The sequence below is a fragment of the Vicugna pacos genome, chromosome 16, assembly GCF_048564905.1.
Source record: "Vicugna pacos chromosome 16, VicPac4, whole genome shotgun sequence".
NCBI lineage: Eukaryota > Metazoa > Chordata > Mammalia > Artiodactyla > Camelidae > Vicugna > Vicugna pacos.
Window position 1 is genome coordinate 41754738 of NC_133002.1, and position 18828 is coordinate 41773565.

Below are 18828 nucleotides of genomic sequence, written 5' to 3' on the forward strand. Positions count from 1 at the left end.
GTATGTTATTCTATCTTATTCGAGAGCCTTGTGTGAAAATCATTAAGGAGGAAACTAAGGGCCAACCAATTAAACCAATTAAAAGGCCTCAAAATCCCATCTCATTCCATCCACAAAGGAATGAGTTTTTAGCTTATTCACTGAATATTGTTCTAGTCAGTATGTGTTGAGCTGCTGTGTGGCCAACACCATTCTGGGCCTTTCATTGCAGTTTTCAGCGTCTACCGTGAATAGCAGTCTAGGCACTGGGCTAGAGGGATACTACAGAAGTAGAAGATATTGTTCTTGCCCTTCAACAACAATTTATCTGGGAAGCAAACATAATTGTGTAAAATAGAGAATTCAAGGTTAGCTTTATTTTGCTTGTTTCCTTCTCTGTGACATGAAGGAATTGGACAAAGATTCCTTCCAACTTTAGTACAGTGATTCTAACACAGTACAAGCTAAAGACATTGTGAGGATTTCAAAATAAGTACTTCATATCCCTTTGCTCTGACATCCTAATCTCCATAAACATCCTTCAGATTCACTTCACCTGAAGACCATCTTTTCCATCCCTTCAGATTTCACCATTTCAATTTTCACCTAGGTTGCCCAAAGTTGCTTTTACCCATCCATTGGTTCCTCCTTATCCAGTTGTCTCATCAGTCATTTCACATCTCCCCAAGGGATCCACCACTGTTTTTTTCAAGTTCATGCTTACCTCTCAAATACCATAGTTCCACCATCCCCATTATCTGCAGCCTCAACAAGTTCTGTCTATGAACCTTCAGGGAAAGCTCAACAGCTTAGTGAAAATGATGACCAAGCCACTAAGTGGCACCTTGCAGCACATCTTTACTTTCATTTATTTTGTACAAGCTGTTCCCTTTACTCAGCTGTTCCTTATCACTTCCTTTCTTCCTATTCTACTCCCAACTATCTCAATAGTATGAAATGATTTTATCATTTGTCTACTTCTTTCTGGAGAGACCTCAAGGGATCAATGCAACTGAAGTGGAATAAGGGAGGAGGCAGAGATGGAGCTCCACTAGATGTGGCCTCAGCTTACTGAGACAAATCTTTGTAAAAGAGATCAAGTCTTTTAATATTATGGGCCATGTCTGGCACAAACCTGGTATCCCTAAATGTTCAACATTAACTCCCTAAAGCAAATGAGGAAAAAATCCAGAAGTTTCTAAAAATAAAAAGGCCTGCTAATCACTGAAATTCCAGCAGATGGCAGACACTTCTGTTCATCACTACCATGCTTGAAGGACATAGAAGCAAACTTCCTGGAACTGACAAGCAAGAGTAAAGGAAGAAATGAAGTAAGCAGAGGACAAAAGCTTTTTAACCCTCTTTTTAGAGGAAGTCATCCCTACATCTCTCCAAAAAGTAGAGTTATCTCCTAAGAGCTAAACGCAGTTGTAATGCTAGTAAAAGGAACAGGTGCGAAAAAAAGCTGGATTCCTATCCTCAAATTATTTACTAGCTTTAAGAATTCAGGCAGCTACTAAACTTTTCTGTTCTGCACTGGTAAAACTATATTTACCTGGTAATACACCTGTGAAGATTAAATGAGGTAAGATCTATAACATGGCACCTAGGGGGGGAAGGTATAGCTCAGTGGTAGAGTGTGCTTACCACTGGGTCCTGGGTTCAATCCCCACTACCTCCATTATTAATTAATTAAACAAACAAACCTAATTACCCCCCCAAAAATTTAAAAAATAAATATTATAATATGGTGCCTACTATTTAGCAGACAGTAAATAAATGTTGGTTCCTCTTTCTACATCTACCTCTTTTTATCAAGTGCAGTAACAGATCCAAAGTAAAACATCTCACTGGCTATTTATTAAGGGTCTTTAGTCATAATTTGTCAAAAAACAAAGATGAGATGCTGAGAGAAAGGTGAAAGTAGAGACAGAAAAAGTTTGAATGTAAGTAAGGCTCTCAAAAGTGCCTACACTAAAGGTTTCCAGCATCTCAAGAGTGTTTGTAATGACTTTTAGGACTCAAGGATTAATCAGATTATGAAATAGCACATCTAATAAATGACAACACAGTAACAATGAAATTTTTTTCAATTTGGAGAAAGAAAGTAGAAGAAAAGTCACAAACATTAATAATCCATGATGCCAAGATTCTAAGGAATAAAAATTTCCCAGCTAGGAGGGATGTCTCCCTCAGTTTGTTTTATTAGTATGAATAAAAAGCATCTGTTCCTTCACAAACAAGTCCTGTACTCAGAAAGAACTGACCCAAGTCTGGGAGAACCACCAATTCAAGTATGAAGGAATGAAGCTTCCAAATATAGCCTCTGTCTTCTGTCACGCATCTTCATCTTAGTGGTGACATGGCCACTGCCCAGGGAGCCTGTGGCAGAAATCCAAAGGGGGAAGGAGCAGCAGATGTCTATGAACACTGTGCAGTAACAGTGGCTCACATCCTCCAGACTCACAGCTCTGTGTGGTGGGCTTCTGCCTTCAATAGTTCACTGGGCTTCATGAAGATGCCTTCCATGGCTTTCCAGTAGTTGTTCTGGCTTGGCTGGGCCATGCCATGCACCTCTTTTTGCCCACTGATGGGTCGACCATATTGTTCTCCTGTGACAGACAGCAGAACCTCGGTGGAAGAATGCTTGAACCGCACCTCACCATCCCTTACCCAGTAGGGCCCATTACAGAGCACTGTCCAGTCATCCAGATAATCGCCTTCACCTTCCTCACCAAAAGCACTCACCTCCTAGAAGACAGAGATAGGTAAGCAACATTAGTATGGCTGACACACAGGCTTGAAAAGAAGAGGGAGGCAATGGGAAGAAAAATAAGGCTATCTAAAAGTGAAAAATAAGAGGTTTTCCAATGCTGCTTAAAAATAAATAAAATAGGGAGGAGGGTATAGCTCAGTGGTAGAGCACGTGCTTAGCATGCACGAGGTCCTGGGCTCAATCCCTAGTACCTCCATTAAAAATAAGTAAAAACCTAATTACCTCCCCCCAACAAAACAAACAAATAAATAAAATAAACTGTGGAAAAAAGATAAAAAGACACAAAAGACATGAAATCAATTGCCATAAGATTATGGCCCAAACATTTATTTTACAAGTAATCCTCTATTTGCCTTTTATTTTCTATTATAGTCTTAAAAATATTTTACCTCATTATTTGACTTTTAACTATTCCTGCCTCATTCCCTCAACTAGATTTTAAGTGACCTGGTGAGAAACACAAGTTGGAAAGGGGATGGGCTCTGGAAACAGGCAAACCTTAAATCTCAGTTTTGTCCCTTCCTGTGTGACTCCTTTGGGCTTTCATCTTCTCCTCTATAAAATGATGACAATAATATCTTACAAAATAATTATGAGAATTAAATGAAATAATATATATTAACCGAGCAAAGTATAGCAGGTTCTATCTTCTACTCGTATTCTAATCTCATTCCCCTTAAGGCCAAGAATTCAGAGTATGTATGATAATAAAAAGCTACTAAGGGGTGGGGGTATTGCTCTGTGGTAAAGTGTGTGCTTAACAAGTGCAAGGTCCCAGGATCAATTCCTGGTATCTCTGTTAAAAATTTTTTTTTAACTAATTTAAAAAATAAGTTACTGATTATTTCAGACATACAGATATTTTTTAATTGAAGTATAGTTAACCTACAACACTGTTAGTTCCAAGTGCACAACACAGTGATTCAATTTTCTATACTTTACATAATGACCACTACAAAACATATATAATTTAAATATACACTAACAGCCATAAAATTTTAGATGGTAAGAAGGCAGTCATTTGGAAATATAGTCTCTAAGACTAAAGGCATAAGGAACTGCACATAATTAACAATTCTATTACTATGCTGGAACTGAACAAGTAAGTAAGTGGACAACAGTGGTAGGAGCCAGGTATCTCACTGTTAAGAGTGGGAATTTACAAATAAGCAAAGGGAGGAGGCTAAAATGATCTATGAGACAATGGATTAGAGCTGGAGACATCAGTAAGAACTCTTGTTTCATTTAATATAGACACAGATGGTTACACATATGAACATTTATGGTTATGTGTATATGCATTCACATGCAGATATTTCTTAGCTCTGTCAGGTGAGAGGGCCTAAAAGAAACAATATCCCAGTAGCAACAAGCTCATGTAGGGCCTACATCTAAGAATACCATTCTCCAATAAATGGAAGCAGGACTCCTTAGGGAAATAGCTCATTCTAGGACTGGACAAGAAATATACAAGATGAGCCTAGAATATCTCATAGTGCCAGAAAGTAAGGAAGTGTTAAAACACACCCACACAATATATACAATGATGGAAATATGTCACATGGATACAGGAAACAACTGAAAGGGCTCCCAATAGCCAAAGTTGGAACAACTGAGCAACATAATAAAGACAGTACTATTGGCTTATAACTTAAAGTATAAAATAAATATCCAGGAGTCCATACCAATGTAAATAAATGATTAAGTAAATAGAGAAAAGACAAATCACACATGCAGAAGAATTCCAAATAAATTATGCAGCTTTTCTACCCTAAAGGTAGCATAACTCTTTAAGTGTGGGCTGTGCATAGTGACTTCTTTCCAAAGATTACAGTATGTAAAAGGGAAAAATGGAAAGACTGACTTTACAAGAGAAATCTGAAAAACACTACCTCAGCCAGGTAATCAATATCAACAGTCATTAATCATGCAGATACTATGTATCCTTGATAAAGATGATGAAAATTACACTTTACCTCTGCGGTCTTCCTCGCCCAAACCTTCATAAATCCAGTCTAATCATAAGATCAGACAAATTCCAATAGATGAGCACCCTATAATATACCTAACTAGCCCCTTTCAAAACTGTCAAGGTCAACAAAAAGAAGAAAAATCTGAGAAACTGTCACAGTCAAGAGGGACATAGGGGGTGGGGGGTGGGAAGGGATAGACTGGAAGTTCAAAATTTGTAGATACTGACAGGCATATGTAGAATAGACAGACAGGATTATACTGTATAGCACAGGGAAATATATACAAGATCTTGTGTAACTCACAGTGAAAAAAATGTGACAATATATGTATGTTCATGTATAACTGAAAAATTGTGCTCTACACTGGAATTTGACACAACGTTGTAAAATGACTATAATTCAATAAAAAAAAAGTTTAAAAAAAAGAGGGACATAAAGAAGCATGACAACTAAATGTGACGTGCATGGGATCCTGGAACAGAAAAGAGAAGAGACAGTAGGTAAAAACTAAGGAAACCAAAATGAACTATGGACTCTGGTTGATAACAATGTATCAATATTGCTTTATTAACTGTGGCAAATTTACCAAACTAATGTTAAGATGTTAACAGGGAAAACTATGTACAAAGTAGGGGTGGGAGGGAATCAGTCATTAAGGTGTCCACATCATCCGGAAATTCAAGGCTTAAAAAAATGGCACAATACATAATTTATTTTCCTAGTGCGGTTAGTTAGCATCATTAAAAAAATCATAATGGTAATAATTTCTCTTGCAATTTGGAAAACATAGGGTTTCTTTATAGTAGGATTTATCAAGATACCTTATGATATGCTAACATATACCTAGTCTCTCTTCCCTCATCATTTCTTGATTTGATCTAGACGTAGAGTCTCCATTTTGACCAGAAACAATTTCCTTCACACATATGGGACAGAAGCATATTCTCCAGGTCTGCACAAAAGAGAACACCTACATCTGGAAAAGAAAGGGTTAAGAACCAAGGTATCAAACAACTCAACTGAGTACTCCTCGGTAGAGCAGCAGTGATCCACGGGATGCCACCTCACCTGGTTTCCAGAAAGAGGTGAGGTGAAATGGTGACTATGGAGATTTCGGCCAGTGTTGACATGTGTTAGTCGGATGGGCTGACCACATCTGATGGGGGTTCCCCTTTCACACACGGTGGCGGTCTTCCCCCGTATCCTCCAGTAACTATTGCTGTCATCCACGGAGGTTACACCTGTCACCGACTGCTGCCCACTACCTGCAGTCAAAAAAAAGAAAGAAAAGGAAGAGGGTGAGCTCAACCTGACCCTTCTCTTTCTTGTGTTACATAATAGGTTTGGAGGGGTTGGAAGGAAACCCTATGCTTCGTAATATTTTTTCCCTACAACATTAAAGTATGCATGAGAAATACTAAATGTATTTATACAGTATTAGTTACTGTATGATGAACTATATTTAGGAGTATATTACATCAGAAAATTCCAAGAATTTGCATCCAAGAGCACTAAATAAGTGAACACATGTGGTTTTTTTGAAGCACAGGCAGCATTTACCTATATATACTAGCCTGGATGGCCCCTAATATATGTCAGGTGTCTAATCATATATTAACATGTTTGTAATGTTATTCAATGTTTACTATGTATTACAATAAAAAATTTTTACCACATTTCACAGTTAAAGTGAGACCAGTTTTTCCTGTCAACTTTAATCCAACAAGCCATTACAGCTCCCCAATTCCTGTAAGTGATCTATCAACCTATTGTAAAAGTATTCTTAAATCATCTAAGTTTGGTTAACACTGCTTACAAATGGTGCAATTCTGCAGGTTAAAAGGTACTAGGTTAAATATGTAGCTACAGGCTTGGGGGAAAAAAAAGAAATATACAAACAATAATTGGCGGGTAGCTAATGTGTACTGAACCTAATTACCAATCCAAGCCTTTTGATTGATTATTCTTATTTGATACATGCATCTATTCTCTAAAGTAAGTATTATTATTTCCCCCATTTTACACTGGAGTGTTAGAAAGGCTTAATAATATGCCAAGGTCACACACAACCCCAAGAGGCAGTGCTGGAGTTTGAACCTAGGTGGCCTGACTCTACAACTCACATTCTTAACCACTCTACCACCTGGCCTCCCAGAAAGCTTTATTTTCTGTCAATTTCCTCCAAATAGGCCATTCATATAAATTCCAGAGATTTCCCTTCCTTAGGCCTCATTCATTAGTCAATTCTTGGAAGGCACTCCATATTTCCCAGACACTTTCCTCAGTTACTCTTGCCTATTTCTCTTAGCTTTGCCTTCAGTCCTCTGGCCCTGCCTGACCACAAGCTTTTGATAACACTTTCCTTTTTACCAGTTAACACATTACGCCTTGTACCACATTTATCTGTGTGAATGTTCACAACTAAACTACCAGCTTCTCACTCTTGCTGTTTCTACTCAACTCATAATGATTTTGTTTTATCTTATAAAAGGGGGGGGCAAACCAACTCTACCTTCTTACTTCTAGCTTTTGCCTTACAGTTCTCTTGGTTCTCACTGTCATGCTTCACTAAATCATGTTGTACATTTTCTGTCTCCTACTTTTTCACTGTCATTCAGCCTTCCACGTCCTCTCCCGTCCTTAAACTTTGGGATTACCCAGAGTTCTATCCCTGGCCCTTATGCACTCTTAAATACTTGTTGGAGATGAAGACAGAAGCATTTACAAGTACTTCAACAAGTTTTTCAACTGATTCAAATTGACACCAGATTGAGAACCACAGTTCATCCTGAGCAATCTCATCTACTCTCCCCACATCTTCAACCACCACCTGTACAATGATATTGTACTTAACTCTGTGTCTCAGGCTCAACACAGATCTCTCTCTTCTGAGCTTCAGAATGAGCCTGGTTCTCAAATGTGGCTGCCCATCAAGAACACCTGAAGAGCTTTTCAAACCTACAGATTCTTACTGGCAGGCCTCTCTTTACCCATGTTCTGATTTAGTAGATCCAAAATAGGAAACCAGATCAAATTAAAATATAAGTCTGACACATAGTAGTTATTCACTGAAAGGCCACTAAGATTATTAAACCCTCCTATAAAGAAACCCTGTGTTTTCCAAACTTGCTTCTGACCCCCTATAGCTTCTGTTCCCGGGGCCCCTGTGACAGCTGCTTTCCTGAACTGCTTCTGCCAACAATGAAAATTCAGCCCCTTTCCTAGCCTAACTGGTCAGACAGGTTTTGGGGATCATGAACCATACACCAGCCCCATCTAAGAGAACGCCTTCCTCTCTTAGCTAATAGCATCATCAGTTACCTAAGACAGACATCTAGCAGTCATCTTAGATGCCTCTCACATCTTACTAGCTGAACCTTACGCTCTTCTTTTTGTCTGTTTTTGTTTTCTTGTAACTTGCTGACTGGTTCACTACGGTGTCTCTTGTATCTAAAACAGTATTAGGCACACAGTAGGAACTCATTAAATCTATACTGAGTGAATGAGCCCACAAATAACTGCTACATTACAAATGAACCACAAACTAAGTATTTTATTTTCATATGTTAAAAAGCCCTCTGAACAGTTTCCCTTCCAATCCCACTGAGTGCTTCAGTTTTTCTTTACGAGGGTAAGGTTTGAGTGAAAAGAGGCCAAAGAAAAGAGATGAAGTTAAGTGTAAGATGCAAAAGAGTTAGACAAGAGTGTCGTAGTCAAAGAGTGAAGTCTTGGAAGACTTCAGAGATAACAAGACTTACTGTAATTTTCTACATGTCTGTCTCTCCCGCACTGAGTAGTGCCAGCCTGCAGTAACTGAACGCAGGCTTTTAACCTGGACAGATTTGGATCGAACCGTCTCTGTCATTCACTAGCTGCCAAGGATTTGAGCATGCGATTTATTTGAGTCTGTTTCCTCATCTGTAAAATGAGGATAATAATGGCCTATATCTCGTAAGAATAAGTCTTCAGAAGTAAATATGTAATGTGTCTGGAACGTAGCTCACCAGATACAAGTTGGTATTACGATTAAGATGCCTTAGGACCACTGAATTCTCCGACTCTCCGCCTCCAGACCTCAGGAACCTCCCCCCGGCTCCCCTAACTTTCCCAGACCACACCCCTCAGATTCTCTCTAGGCCCCACCCCCTCCGGAGCCTAGCAGGCCTTCCCAGCCCACCCGAACCCGGGTGGCAGTACCTGACCCGTAGCGCACGTCGTGTGAGTGCAGTCGGACGTTGTGGCGCGTATTGAGCAGCTTCACTACAGAACCGCATGTAACGACAGCCAGATTGGACGCTCCCACAGCACTCCACAAACCCCCAAACAACAGCAGCGACACCACAGCCATCCTGGCTGCAGTGCAGAGCCCCTAATCTTCGAAGAAAACTCGCCCCTCCCCGGAACCGGAAGCTGCGAGCGGAACCACAGAGAGGAGGAAAGGAAGAAGCCCAATCTGTTCTTTATGGTTCCTTTGGCTAGAGAGGCCTAAGGAACTAGCTAGGCCTGGTTGCTTCCGACTCCCTCGTGCCGTTCCCGGGGCCCTGTGACAGCTGCTTTTCTGAACCGCTTCTGCCAGTTTTCGCGCTCCTTCGACCAAGCCGGGAGAGCCAGGAGGGAGCCGAGAGGAAGAAATGGCCCACCCACTCCCAGTGACAGGGGGCCGGAAGTGACGTAGCACGTTGACGCAGCAGCGGCGGCGGTGGCGGCGGAGGGGCCGTGCGGTGGGTTCGTACTATCCTTTCCCAGTCTCGGTTCGGCGACTCCATTTTCCTCGGTGGGGGCTGAGGGCACTGGAGAAGTGACGGGCCTCAAGCAGGTAAAGTTTGGACTGGAAAGTGTGTTCCTCGAATGGGTCAGGTGGGGAGCTAGGCTCTTAGGGCCTGGTCCCGTAAGGGAAGAGGCACTGGGGAGCCGTTATGCGGGAAGAAGGGGGGCCTCCGACCTTCCCTTCTCTATGAGGGAGGAGGAGGAGGAAAGCAAGGTAGTTGCTTAGAGTCTTAAGTCTTTTCCCAATCCTGTGCCACCCCAGAACCCAGGAATTGGGCGGCCTGTTGTATCAACAGGCTTCCTGGGATGCCGTCCCTCTCTCGCAGCTTCTGAAAACTGGGCCACGCGATAGGGTTTGGAATGGAAGGGACCTAGGGCTTCTGAGTCAGGATCAGGTGATCGAATTGTTTGTTCTGGGGATGTGAAACCTACGGAGCTTTCAGCAACTCTGCTATCAGAGTAGGGGGTGATGCCAAATTCCTTCTTTTTCCATGTTGTTAAATGATATAATTAGAACTTTGTGTAGATGGCTACATCCATCAGACGTCTACCATACACGTACGAATGCGATATTAAGTTAAAACTTTATTTTCTTCCAGTTTGTGTCTCTCTGTCTCTCTGTCTAGGCACTCGTTTGAGCAGTTCATTTCCCTTGGTTGTTGCAAGTACTGATACTTGTTTTTCAGTTACAGGAGGCCTAAGCTCTCCGAAAATACTTAGACGTAGAAATTCACTGTAATATCAGAAGTAGCAAGGGAGTATTAAATTACATTGCTGCTATTAATGATCATGGAGAATGTAAAGAATTTTGAAATTAATTAATTTCTTTGGAAAAAAGTTTAGTTCGACTGTTTATCCAAAAGTTACTGATTTTTAAGTCTTCCATGTATTGATTACAGAAGTATGATTGCTCCCCCCATCAGATGTGAACTTACAGCCCTTTTCCATGACTTGTGTTCCTTCAACGAGGACAAGTCTGAATCATCTGAAAGCTTATTTAGTTGGTTTGGTTGGCTACAAGATTAGATTAGCATAGTAATACTACTCTAAGAGGTTTAAATCTCATCATGGGATTAATCACATCAAGAAGTGGTGTAGTCGCATTTTACAGTTCTCCCTCCCTCAGTAGACCTTCACAAGAAAGGAGGGCTCCCCAGTAGGGTGGAAACATATGGTTTTTGGAAGCAAATAAATTTGCTCCTGCTTCTCTGTTCTTAAGGCACCACAGTCAGATTATGCTGCAGTATAATACTTTGATTCTTCATTTCCACTATTCTCCAATAAAATCAATCACCAAATCTACCTCTCCATAAAAATCTGTTCCCATCAACATACAGATTATGTTCTGGCATTCCTCTCATCCCTATCTAGCTAGCATTCTACTTCTTAAAATTTCCTTTCATAGCCAGATTTCCAACTGTGTCAACTTTCTCAGTTTTTTTTTTTTTCGTTCTTCAGCCTACACCAGTCTGGCTTCTCTTCTGACCACTCCATTGATACTGCTTTTGTCAAGGTCACCAGTGACTTCTATTTTGTCAAATCCTGTGGATACTTTGTTCTCATCTTTCTCAGTGTGGAATACTCAGCACAGTTTATTCCTCTCTTTAAGTTCTCTCTTCTGTTAGCTTCATTGACACTTCACTCCTGGATTTTCTCCATTTTTATGGCTGCTCCTTCTCAGTCTCCTTTGCTAGCTACTTTTACTCTCTACCTAGTGTCTAAATGTTGAATTTCCTTCAGAGTTTAATCCTAGGTTTTCTGTGTGCTTCCTTTAGGTGATCCAGTCCTGTGGCTTTAATCAGCATCTGAAAGCTGGCAACTCCCAAGTTAAACTCTCTAGCCCAGCCTTCTTTCTTCTGTGTTTAAGACTCATACAAAATGCCTGCTTAATAGGTCCATTTGGTTGTCTCTTAGACATCCCAAACCTGGCATAACATTTTAGGTTCCCTATCATTCCAAACCCGATCTTCTCTGCCTTACTAAGTGATACTCTCATCCACATGGTTACCAAAGCCAGACCTCTGAGAATCATATTGGATTCTTCCTTACTATTCACCTCCCCAAGTCTTTTAGTTAGTCCTGTCACTTCTACTTCCAAAATATATTTCAAATTTTTCTTCTGTTCTCCATCTCTGCTGCTACCACCCTGTTGCAAGCCACCGTCTCTTTTTCCAGAGCTACTGAAATAGTGTTCTCAGTTTTCCCTGCTTCCACCCAGAATTTCTCCCAGTCCATTTTCCACATAGGAGGATCAGGTCAGGTCAGAACATGTCATTTCCCTGCTTAAAACTCTCCAGTGGCTTTCCATGACCTTCACAGACCTGCTTGAGCAGACCCCTCCCTTTCACATCCTGCTTCCTTCACCATTCTCTGGTCACACTAGCCTTAGGACATTGCCTACCATATGCCAAGTTCTTGCCCACCTTTTCTGCCGGGAACCTCTTCCCCTGGTTCTGCGTACCACATCCTACCCATTCTTGACATCTCAGTCTGAACTAACCCTCTCAGAGGTGAGGATGATTATTTCCTTCCTAGCACTTACAGCAAGCTTTATCTGTTTGTGGTTTGTCTCCTGCCCTAGAAAACAGGTATGCTAGGGGCAGGGATTTTGTCTTGTACATGCCTGGCATGTAGTAAGCACTCATTAAGTAAGTATTTATAGAATCAGAAAGTAAATTGCTGAGTCAGTTCTTGGTATAAAACCCTGTAGGGGCTTCTCAGCACCTTTCAGATAAAATCAAAAATCCTTAAGTTATCCTATCAAGATCCTTGTGACCTCACCTCCAACTCATTATGAACCCTTCTCCCTCTTCCCAAACTGGCCCTCATGGTTCCTGCCACAACATATCCTGGGCCTTGTGCTGGGAGCACTTGCCTCCAACATCACTCCTCCAACCACCTCCAAAGAAGCCATCTTCTTCACTTAGTTAATTCCTCCTCACTTTTAAGGTCCTTAAGTCACTTCCTCAAAATTGGGTTAGAGTCTTCTATTACAAGCTCCCATGGTACCTTTGCCATCAATCTTTAAAGACTTTCTGTACTTCTAGATCGAGGGTTACCAAACTAAGACTCCTGAGCCAAATTAGGCCACTCCCATTCATGTACGTATTTTCCATTTGCTTTTGTACTTTAACAGCAGATCTGGCCCTCTGTAGAGAAGGAACTAATATGCTCCCCATTGTGTTACATAAAGCTCAGTAACTGTTATTCCCTCTGTGTGTTGCAGGGATTCTGAATCTGGTTACTTATTTCAGTTGTTTCTCTTCCTCTTTTGCCCTTTCCTTGTCCCCAAAGGAAACATGGAAAGAAAAGGGATAACTAACAATTTTAAATTAGTTATTACATTAGCCATTATTAACAATAGTGTTTTTTATACCCTGATACTGAAAAGATTGTAAGACTGTTATTTCTTATAACTATGGTGAGCATATTAAAATGATTATAGGTAGAATTAACATTTGCTGTCTTCTGACATCTTGACTTGATGTGATTAGGGTTTTTCACACCAAAGAGTTCAAACTCTTAGATTTTTGGATTCTAAATTGGGTAGTCACTAGTGAACACCTTTGAAATAGGCTTAGGCCCTCATAAAATGCAGGATGTCTTGTAGTTTACACTCCTCACCAGACTTCTGGGGCTATTTTCCAGACTACTAGGCCCTTTCAGACCTAAGCCTTTGCTCGTGTTGCTTTTTTCCAGTCTGTCTTCTTAACTCCTCTCAACTCAGGCATCACCTCTTCTGAGGCATTCTCTGACCTCCCTCTTTCATATTGCTTTCATAGTCCTGTATATAACTACCATAAAACATTTATGCTTTGTCATAACTTTATTTACAAGTTTTTTGAAGTGAATTGTGTACACCAGGGTCAAAAGCATGTTTTACTCATTTTCATATATCCAAGTCCCAGCACAGAGCTTGACCCTTAAAAAAAAAAAAGTAAATGTTAATTAAAGCTGCCAGTGGAGGGAATTAACAGACATCTCTTTTTTGCTCTGGTCTCCTTTTAATTGCCTCCTACATCATCTTGTTCAAAGGGAGGGACTGCGGAGGGCCTCCCCTGTGGCAATCTGATCCCAGCACCATTCCTCTTCCCAAGAATGTCATGGTAACCGCCAGCCTCTCCCTTTGAGCCACATCTTGTACTGCAGCTGTGCTTCTGCCTGGAGAAACCTCCTTTCAGCACCCCATTCCCTTTCTAGACCTATTTCAGTAGCAAATGTAACTTACAGTCTGAATATGGGGAAAATTCAAGAGCATAAGTACTAAATACAAAACCCAAAAGACATCAGACTTATCTCAGATGTCAAATATTAATAACAACCATATACTAATAAGTAGTGTTTTTGTTCTGAAATAGTTGCTGCTTGCCAACCTCAGCCTGCAGTGCTGCTGCATTACCCTCTGTACATCTTGCTCCCATAAGTTGCAGCAAGTCAGGATTGCTTCTGGCACAGCCTCTTTTAACTGGAAGTCTTGCCAGTGGGCTAGATTGGAGGCATTCCCCAGCTGTAGCACATCATGTACTTTATTGCTGATCTAGAGAATGGGAGGAAAGCTGCATGCAGCACAGAGCACCAGCCACTCCCCAAACAGAAGAAAGCTGTTATTTTCATCAGGTAGGCTGTTTTTCTCTGCTGATAAGCTATAGGACATCTGGTCTGCAGGAGCTGGCATTTAGTGTGAAGATGTTGAGGCCTTATAAAACTGAGTCTGTGGGTCTGATAGCCTAATTAAAGCAAGCTATGTGTGGGGGCTGCTGTACCCAAATCTATTTTTAATGGCTCTGTTCAGGGCTGAGGGGGAGTGGTATTAAAATCAGAGCACCACATTTAATTGACAAGTTTTACATATTCATTTTTGGCTGTACTTAAGTTAAATGACCTTAAGGGTATAGATCTTGGGAGGAAAGGGGACATTCATCTAACCCAAGGCCTCCTATGTCACCATCCTGTGGGACCTATAGAAAGATACAGTGTAGAGGCTCTTAAACTTTTTGATCCGAGCACCCCTTAATGCTTTAAAGATAATTTAAAATTTCAGAGACATTTTGTTCACGTGAGTTATATCTATTGATATTTATGATATATATAGAGATGTTTACCAGATTAGAAATTAAAACTAATAGATATTACTTCATTTTAACATAATAATAAGCCTGTTTGCAACATACAGGTATATCAAATCAACACATTATACACCTTAACCTTACACAGTGTTATGCATCAATTACAGATGGCCCTTGAACAACACAAGGGTTAGGGTGCTGACTCCCTGCTCCTCCCACAGTCTGCATACTGCTATCTCTGCCTCAAAAACAAAGGAATTAATAAGTGACTCATCTAACAGCAGGAAGCTAAAACAGTTTGGATAGAATTAAGACTTAAACCCTAGTTCTTTGATTTCAAATATTGTGATCTCTAATTGAACACAAATTACCCACATTTAATTTAAAGATCTGTAAAATGAAAATACAGGTACTATATTTACTGAGAAAAAGATCCTCGCAGTTTAAACCCATGTTGTTCAAGGGTCAACTGTGTATCTCAATAAAGCTGAGAAAAAAAATAATCAGCCTGCTACATTTTAAAATAAATAACACATTTTATTAAAAAACAACTGTAAGCTTCAAAACAAAAAATAAAATGAAAAGAATGGCATTGTTTTTCTTTTTCTTTTCTTTTTTTTGCAAATCTATTTTAATGTCTGCTTTAACAGAGTACTGCTAGATTCTCATATCCTCTACTTTCAGTTTGTTGTGATAATGTCTTACGACCTCTGGAAAACTCCAGTGTATATTCATGAGAGAAAGGTGGGGGTTGATCCCTGGACCACACTCTGAGAACTACTGTATGATAGAAACAGTTGTGATTTTGGAGTCAGACAAGCCTTAACTCAGATTTCAGCTCTTGCAGTTAAGAGTTGTGTCGCATTGAGCAAGTGACTTCATCTCTGAGTCTATTTCCTCCTTTGCTGAGTAGAGAGGAGTGTGCTGTAACTCATAGGACAATGTAGGGGTTAATAAGATATTTGTTAAATGTCTCGAACTTGATGTGCAATAAATACTATTCCTCAGGGCACATTTTTCTATTTGTTTAAAATACCCAGGAAATGCCTGTATTAGTTTTGGTTGGGTTTTGTGGGTTTGTTTTCCAGTTATCTTCCTGTGTCTGCTCTACATATATGTCGTAATACATAAAATTACTTCATGGTCCTTATTTGGCCCTCTACTAGAAGTCAGCTCCTTGAAAACAAACCATCCTGTTTCTCTTCAGATCCCCAGCTCCTAGCAAGTGCTTGTACTGGGTAGGCATTCATATACTTTGAAAAGAATAGCATGATAATTCAGGACAGGATAAGGAGTGGTGCTGAGTTTATCAGCAGCCAGCTTCAGGACTCCAGAACAGAATCTTGATGTTATGATTCGTGTAATGTGTGTTGTGTTGTAAAGCCCAGGAAACTCCATATTATGGTTCTGTGGTTCTCCCCTGCCATGTCCAGGCTTTGGGTGCATCTGACAGCAGGGAAGTAGAAGACAAAGTTAGGATTGGTTGGTACAAAGTTACAGAATGCTAAGGAAATTTAGGCCCAGGATTCAAATTCAAACTCAGTTAACATTTATTGAAATAGTAAATAGTTCCCTTTCTCTATGTTATGTAATATTCTCAACTATCTTGCAAGTGCTGTTGCCATTTTCCAGGTGAAGAAACTGATGTTCAGGCACATTAAATAATTTCCTAGGGTTTATAGTAGATGGTGGGACCAGTATTTGATCTCTACTCTTAAGCCCAGCAGTCTTTGCATTTACCTTTGTTGCCTAATTTCTTTCTTCATCTACCCATTTCTGCCCCCAAGTGGAACATGAGGTAAAACTCTTTGGGCAAACAAGATAGTACATACAGAGCAGTCCAGTATAATTGCTTTTTTAAAGGTATACCTGAAAGGGCAACCGTGGGAAGTATGGATAATAGAAGAGATGGAGCCATCTGAGTCTTACTCTCTCCTCCCAGATGGAAATGGTTGGGCAGAGCAGTGGCACATAGCTGAAGGCTGTTTGTGGAAATGTTTAAGGGAACTCTGTCTCATTTTTTATCCCCATCTCCCTTCCTTCTCTAGTCTTCAGGCAAACGGTGAGAAGCTGCAGCAATGTCTGATTTTGTGGAAAGCGAGGCTGAGGAGTCAGAGGAAGAGTACAATGATGAAGGCGAGGTGGTACCCCGGGTCACCAAGAAATTTGTAGAAGAGGAGGATGATGGTGAGGAAGCCCCAGCCTCAAGCTTCTCCCCACTATTGCTAAGCTTTGGATAGTTGGATTCTTGCTGATGAGAGGCTCAGGCTGAGCACAGAAGTTATCACACATGAGGTACCAGCTTGAGAATTTTCAGTCATTCTTAGAAAATATTTGCTGAGCATCTGTATGCTGTATGCCAGGCACTGTGCCTAGAAGTAGGAATACAAAATAAAGACCCAGCTATCATGGAATTTACATTAGTGGGAGGGGACAGTCAGTATACCAATAAATAAATACATAAGTAGTGTTTCACTCTTTTAGAGACCTAACAGTGTTGGTATTTATGTACCCAGTTTCATATTTCTCTGTCTAAACCCAACCATTAGGACCATCAGCAAAGTAGAACCATCAAATGGCTTTAAAGATGGGAAGGAAAATATAAGCTTTATCAAAAGCATTATGGATAAGAGAAGGAATGTGGCTACTATGTTTATAAAGTGAGAGGGAAACAAAGGTTATTGGTAGCTGTGAAGCCTCTAGTAATGATTTTGAAGAGCCAAAGTAATTAGGAAGCTCGTGTTGGGTGAATGTGGAAAAGAGGTAGTCCTTTCTGGAAGCTGCTGCTCTAAGTGGTCATGTTTAGATGAGGCAAAAGAATTAACTTGGCATCCAGGTCTTTAGGTTCAGAGCAGATGGAGAATCACAGTTAAGCAGGTGGCCTTGCCCCAGCCCCAGCCTATTTCCCAGACTGCTTGCCTCAAACATGCATATTTTCCAGATGAGGAGGAGGAGGAGGAAAACCTAGATGATCAGGATGAACAAGGAAACCTGAAAGGCTTTATCAATGACGATGATGATGAAGACGAAGGGGAGGAGGACGAGGGCAGTGACTCCGGCGATTCAGAAGATGATGTTGGCCACAAGAAGAGAAAACGCAGTGAGTAGCCTCTCTGCAGGTCAGGTCAGGCTGGGGTGGAAGTCTCAGTGGAGGAGGGGCCTCCCCATCACCATGGGCTACACTTTGTCTTCTCTAGCATCTTTTGACGACCGCCTGGAGGATGATGATTTTGACCTCATTGAGGAGAATTTGGGTGTCAAAGTCAAAAGAGGAGTAAGTGTCTTTTTTTGTCTCTTACCTTGGGGGTGAGAGAAGAAGCGCTTGCAATTCAGTGACTCCAGGGGGAGGAGGCACCTCCAGAACAGTTTGGGGAACATCAGAGAAGAGAAAATGGCTCAGTATCACTGTGCTTTGGAGCCCAGTTCTGGGTGCCTGTTAAAAGCTTATCAAAGTTTCAAGGGTGGGCCTTGGGGCTGAAAGAGCATCATTTGATGTGTTCTCTCTGATGTCCCTTGTCAGAGTAACTGTGGTGGGAAAATGGGAATGAGACTGGAGAGCAAGCATCCTTATGCCAGTCTCCTCAGGCCCTGATGAGGCAGGTTTTCCACCCCTAGCAAAAATACCGGCGTGTCAAAAAAATGTCAGATGATGAAGACGATGATGAGGAGGAATATGGCAAGGAGGAACATGAAAAAGAAGCTATTGCAGAGGAGATCTTCCAGGATGGGGAAGGGGAAGAAGGGCAGGAGGCCGTGGAGGCCCCCATGGCTCCTCCCGAGGAGGAAGAGGAAGATGATGAAGAGTCAGGTATGTGGCATCAGGCAGGGAAGCCTGTTTTGGTACGGATGTTGGGTTTTCATACCCTGAGGAATAGAATGGGAAACCATTCTTCAGCTACACGGCCCAAACATTTGACACAAAGAAGTTCCAATCTACCCTCCTCACTGGCCACTCATATAGTAGGAACTAAAGCCATTCAGTCCTGGCTCATCCCCTGCCTCTGAGCACTGACCCCTCCCTTCCCTACCCAGATATTGATGACTTCATTGTGGATGACGATGGACAACCACTGAAAAAACCTAAGTGGCGGAAAAAGCTTCCTGGATACACAGATGCGTGAGTGGGGTCTGGTGGGAGGTGGTGATAAAGGCATCTGAATGGACCCAGTCAGGAAGGAGGAGGTCAGGGTTCTCTGCCAAAAATGGGACATTCTCAGCTCTCAGCCATTTTGCTTCCCTGCCTCTAATAACCTTTACCAAGCAGTGA

The 18828-nt window shown here is 41.2% G+C and overlaps 2 protein-coding genes across 4 annotated transcripts in view; one reads left to right on the plus strand and one right to left on the minus strand.

Moving 5' to 3' along the window:
* Positions 1 to 2051: 2051 nt before the first annotated feature.
* On the minus strand, positions 2052 to 9170 carry SDF2 (stromal cell derived factor 2). Of its 2 annotated transcripts, none has more exons than XM_006211953.4 (3): positions 8926 to 9170; positions 5797 to 5993; positions 2052 to 2730 (listed from the first exon to the last, which is right to left on the minus strand). In XM_006211953.4, the coding sequence occupies exons 1-3, from the start codon at positions 9074 to 9076 to the stop codon at positions 2443 to 2445; spliced, it is 636 nt and encodes a 211-aa protein (XP_006212015.1). In that variant the 5' UTR covers positions 9077 to 9170; the 3' UTR covers positions 2052 to 2442. The 2 variants fall into 2 exon arrangements, with proteins under 2 accessions (XP_006212015.1, XP_031541199.1); XM_031685339.2 differs by having other exon boundaries at positions 5749 to 5993.
* A 153-nt stretch (positions 9171 to 9323) lies between these two features.
* SUPT6H (SPT6 homolog, histone chaperone and transcription elongation factor) overlaps positions 9324 to 18828 on the plus strand; it is a 28844-nt gene continuing 19339 nt past the window's right edge. Inside the window, exons 1-6 of one of the 2 annotated variants that reach the window (XM_015245802.3) lie at positions 9324 to 9453; positions 16610 to 16748; positions 17503 to 17661; positions 17759 to 17835; positions 18177 to 18369; positions 18594 to 18678. In XM_015245802.3, coding sequence (XP_015101288.1) covers positions 16640 to 16748; positions 17503 to 17661; positions 17759 to 17835; positions 18177 to 18369; positions 18594 to 18678 — 623 coding nt within the window. In that variant the 5' untranslated portion in view covers positions 9324 to 9453; positions 16610 to 16639. Of the gene's footprint in view, positions 9545 to 16609; positions 16749 to 17502; positions 17662 to 17758; positions 17836 to 18176; positions 18370 to 18593; positions 18679 to 18828 lie in introns of both variants that reach the window. The other variant, XM_015245801.3, reaches the window with a different exon arrangement.

Excerpts from the sequence above, each read along its gene's own strand:
- SDF2 (XM_031685339.2), bottom strand. The coding sequence starts at position 9,076 with ATGGCTGTGGTGTCGCTGCTGTTGTTTGGGGGTTTGTGGAGTGCTGTG. Across the intron at positions 5,994-8,925 it reads CGACGTGCGCTACGGGTCAG|GTAGTGGGCAGCAGTCGGTG; the intron begins GTACTGCCACCC and ends TTTTGACTGCAG. Across the intron at positions 2,731-5,748 it reads GCTCTACCGAGGAGTACTCA|GAGGTGAGTGCTTTTGGTGA; the intron begins GTTGAGTTGTTT and ends TCTGTCTTCTAG.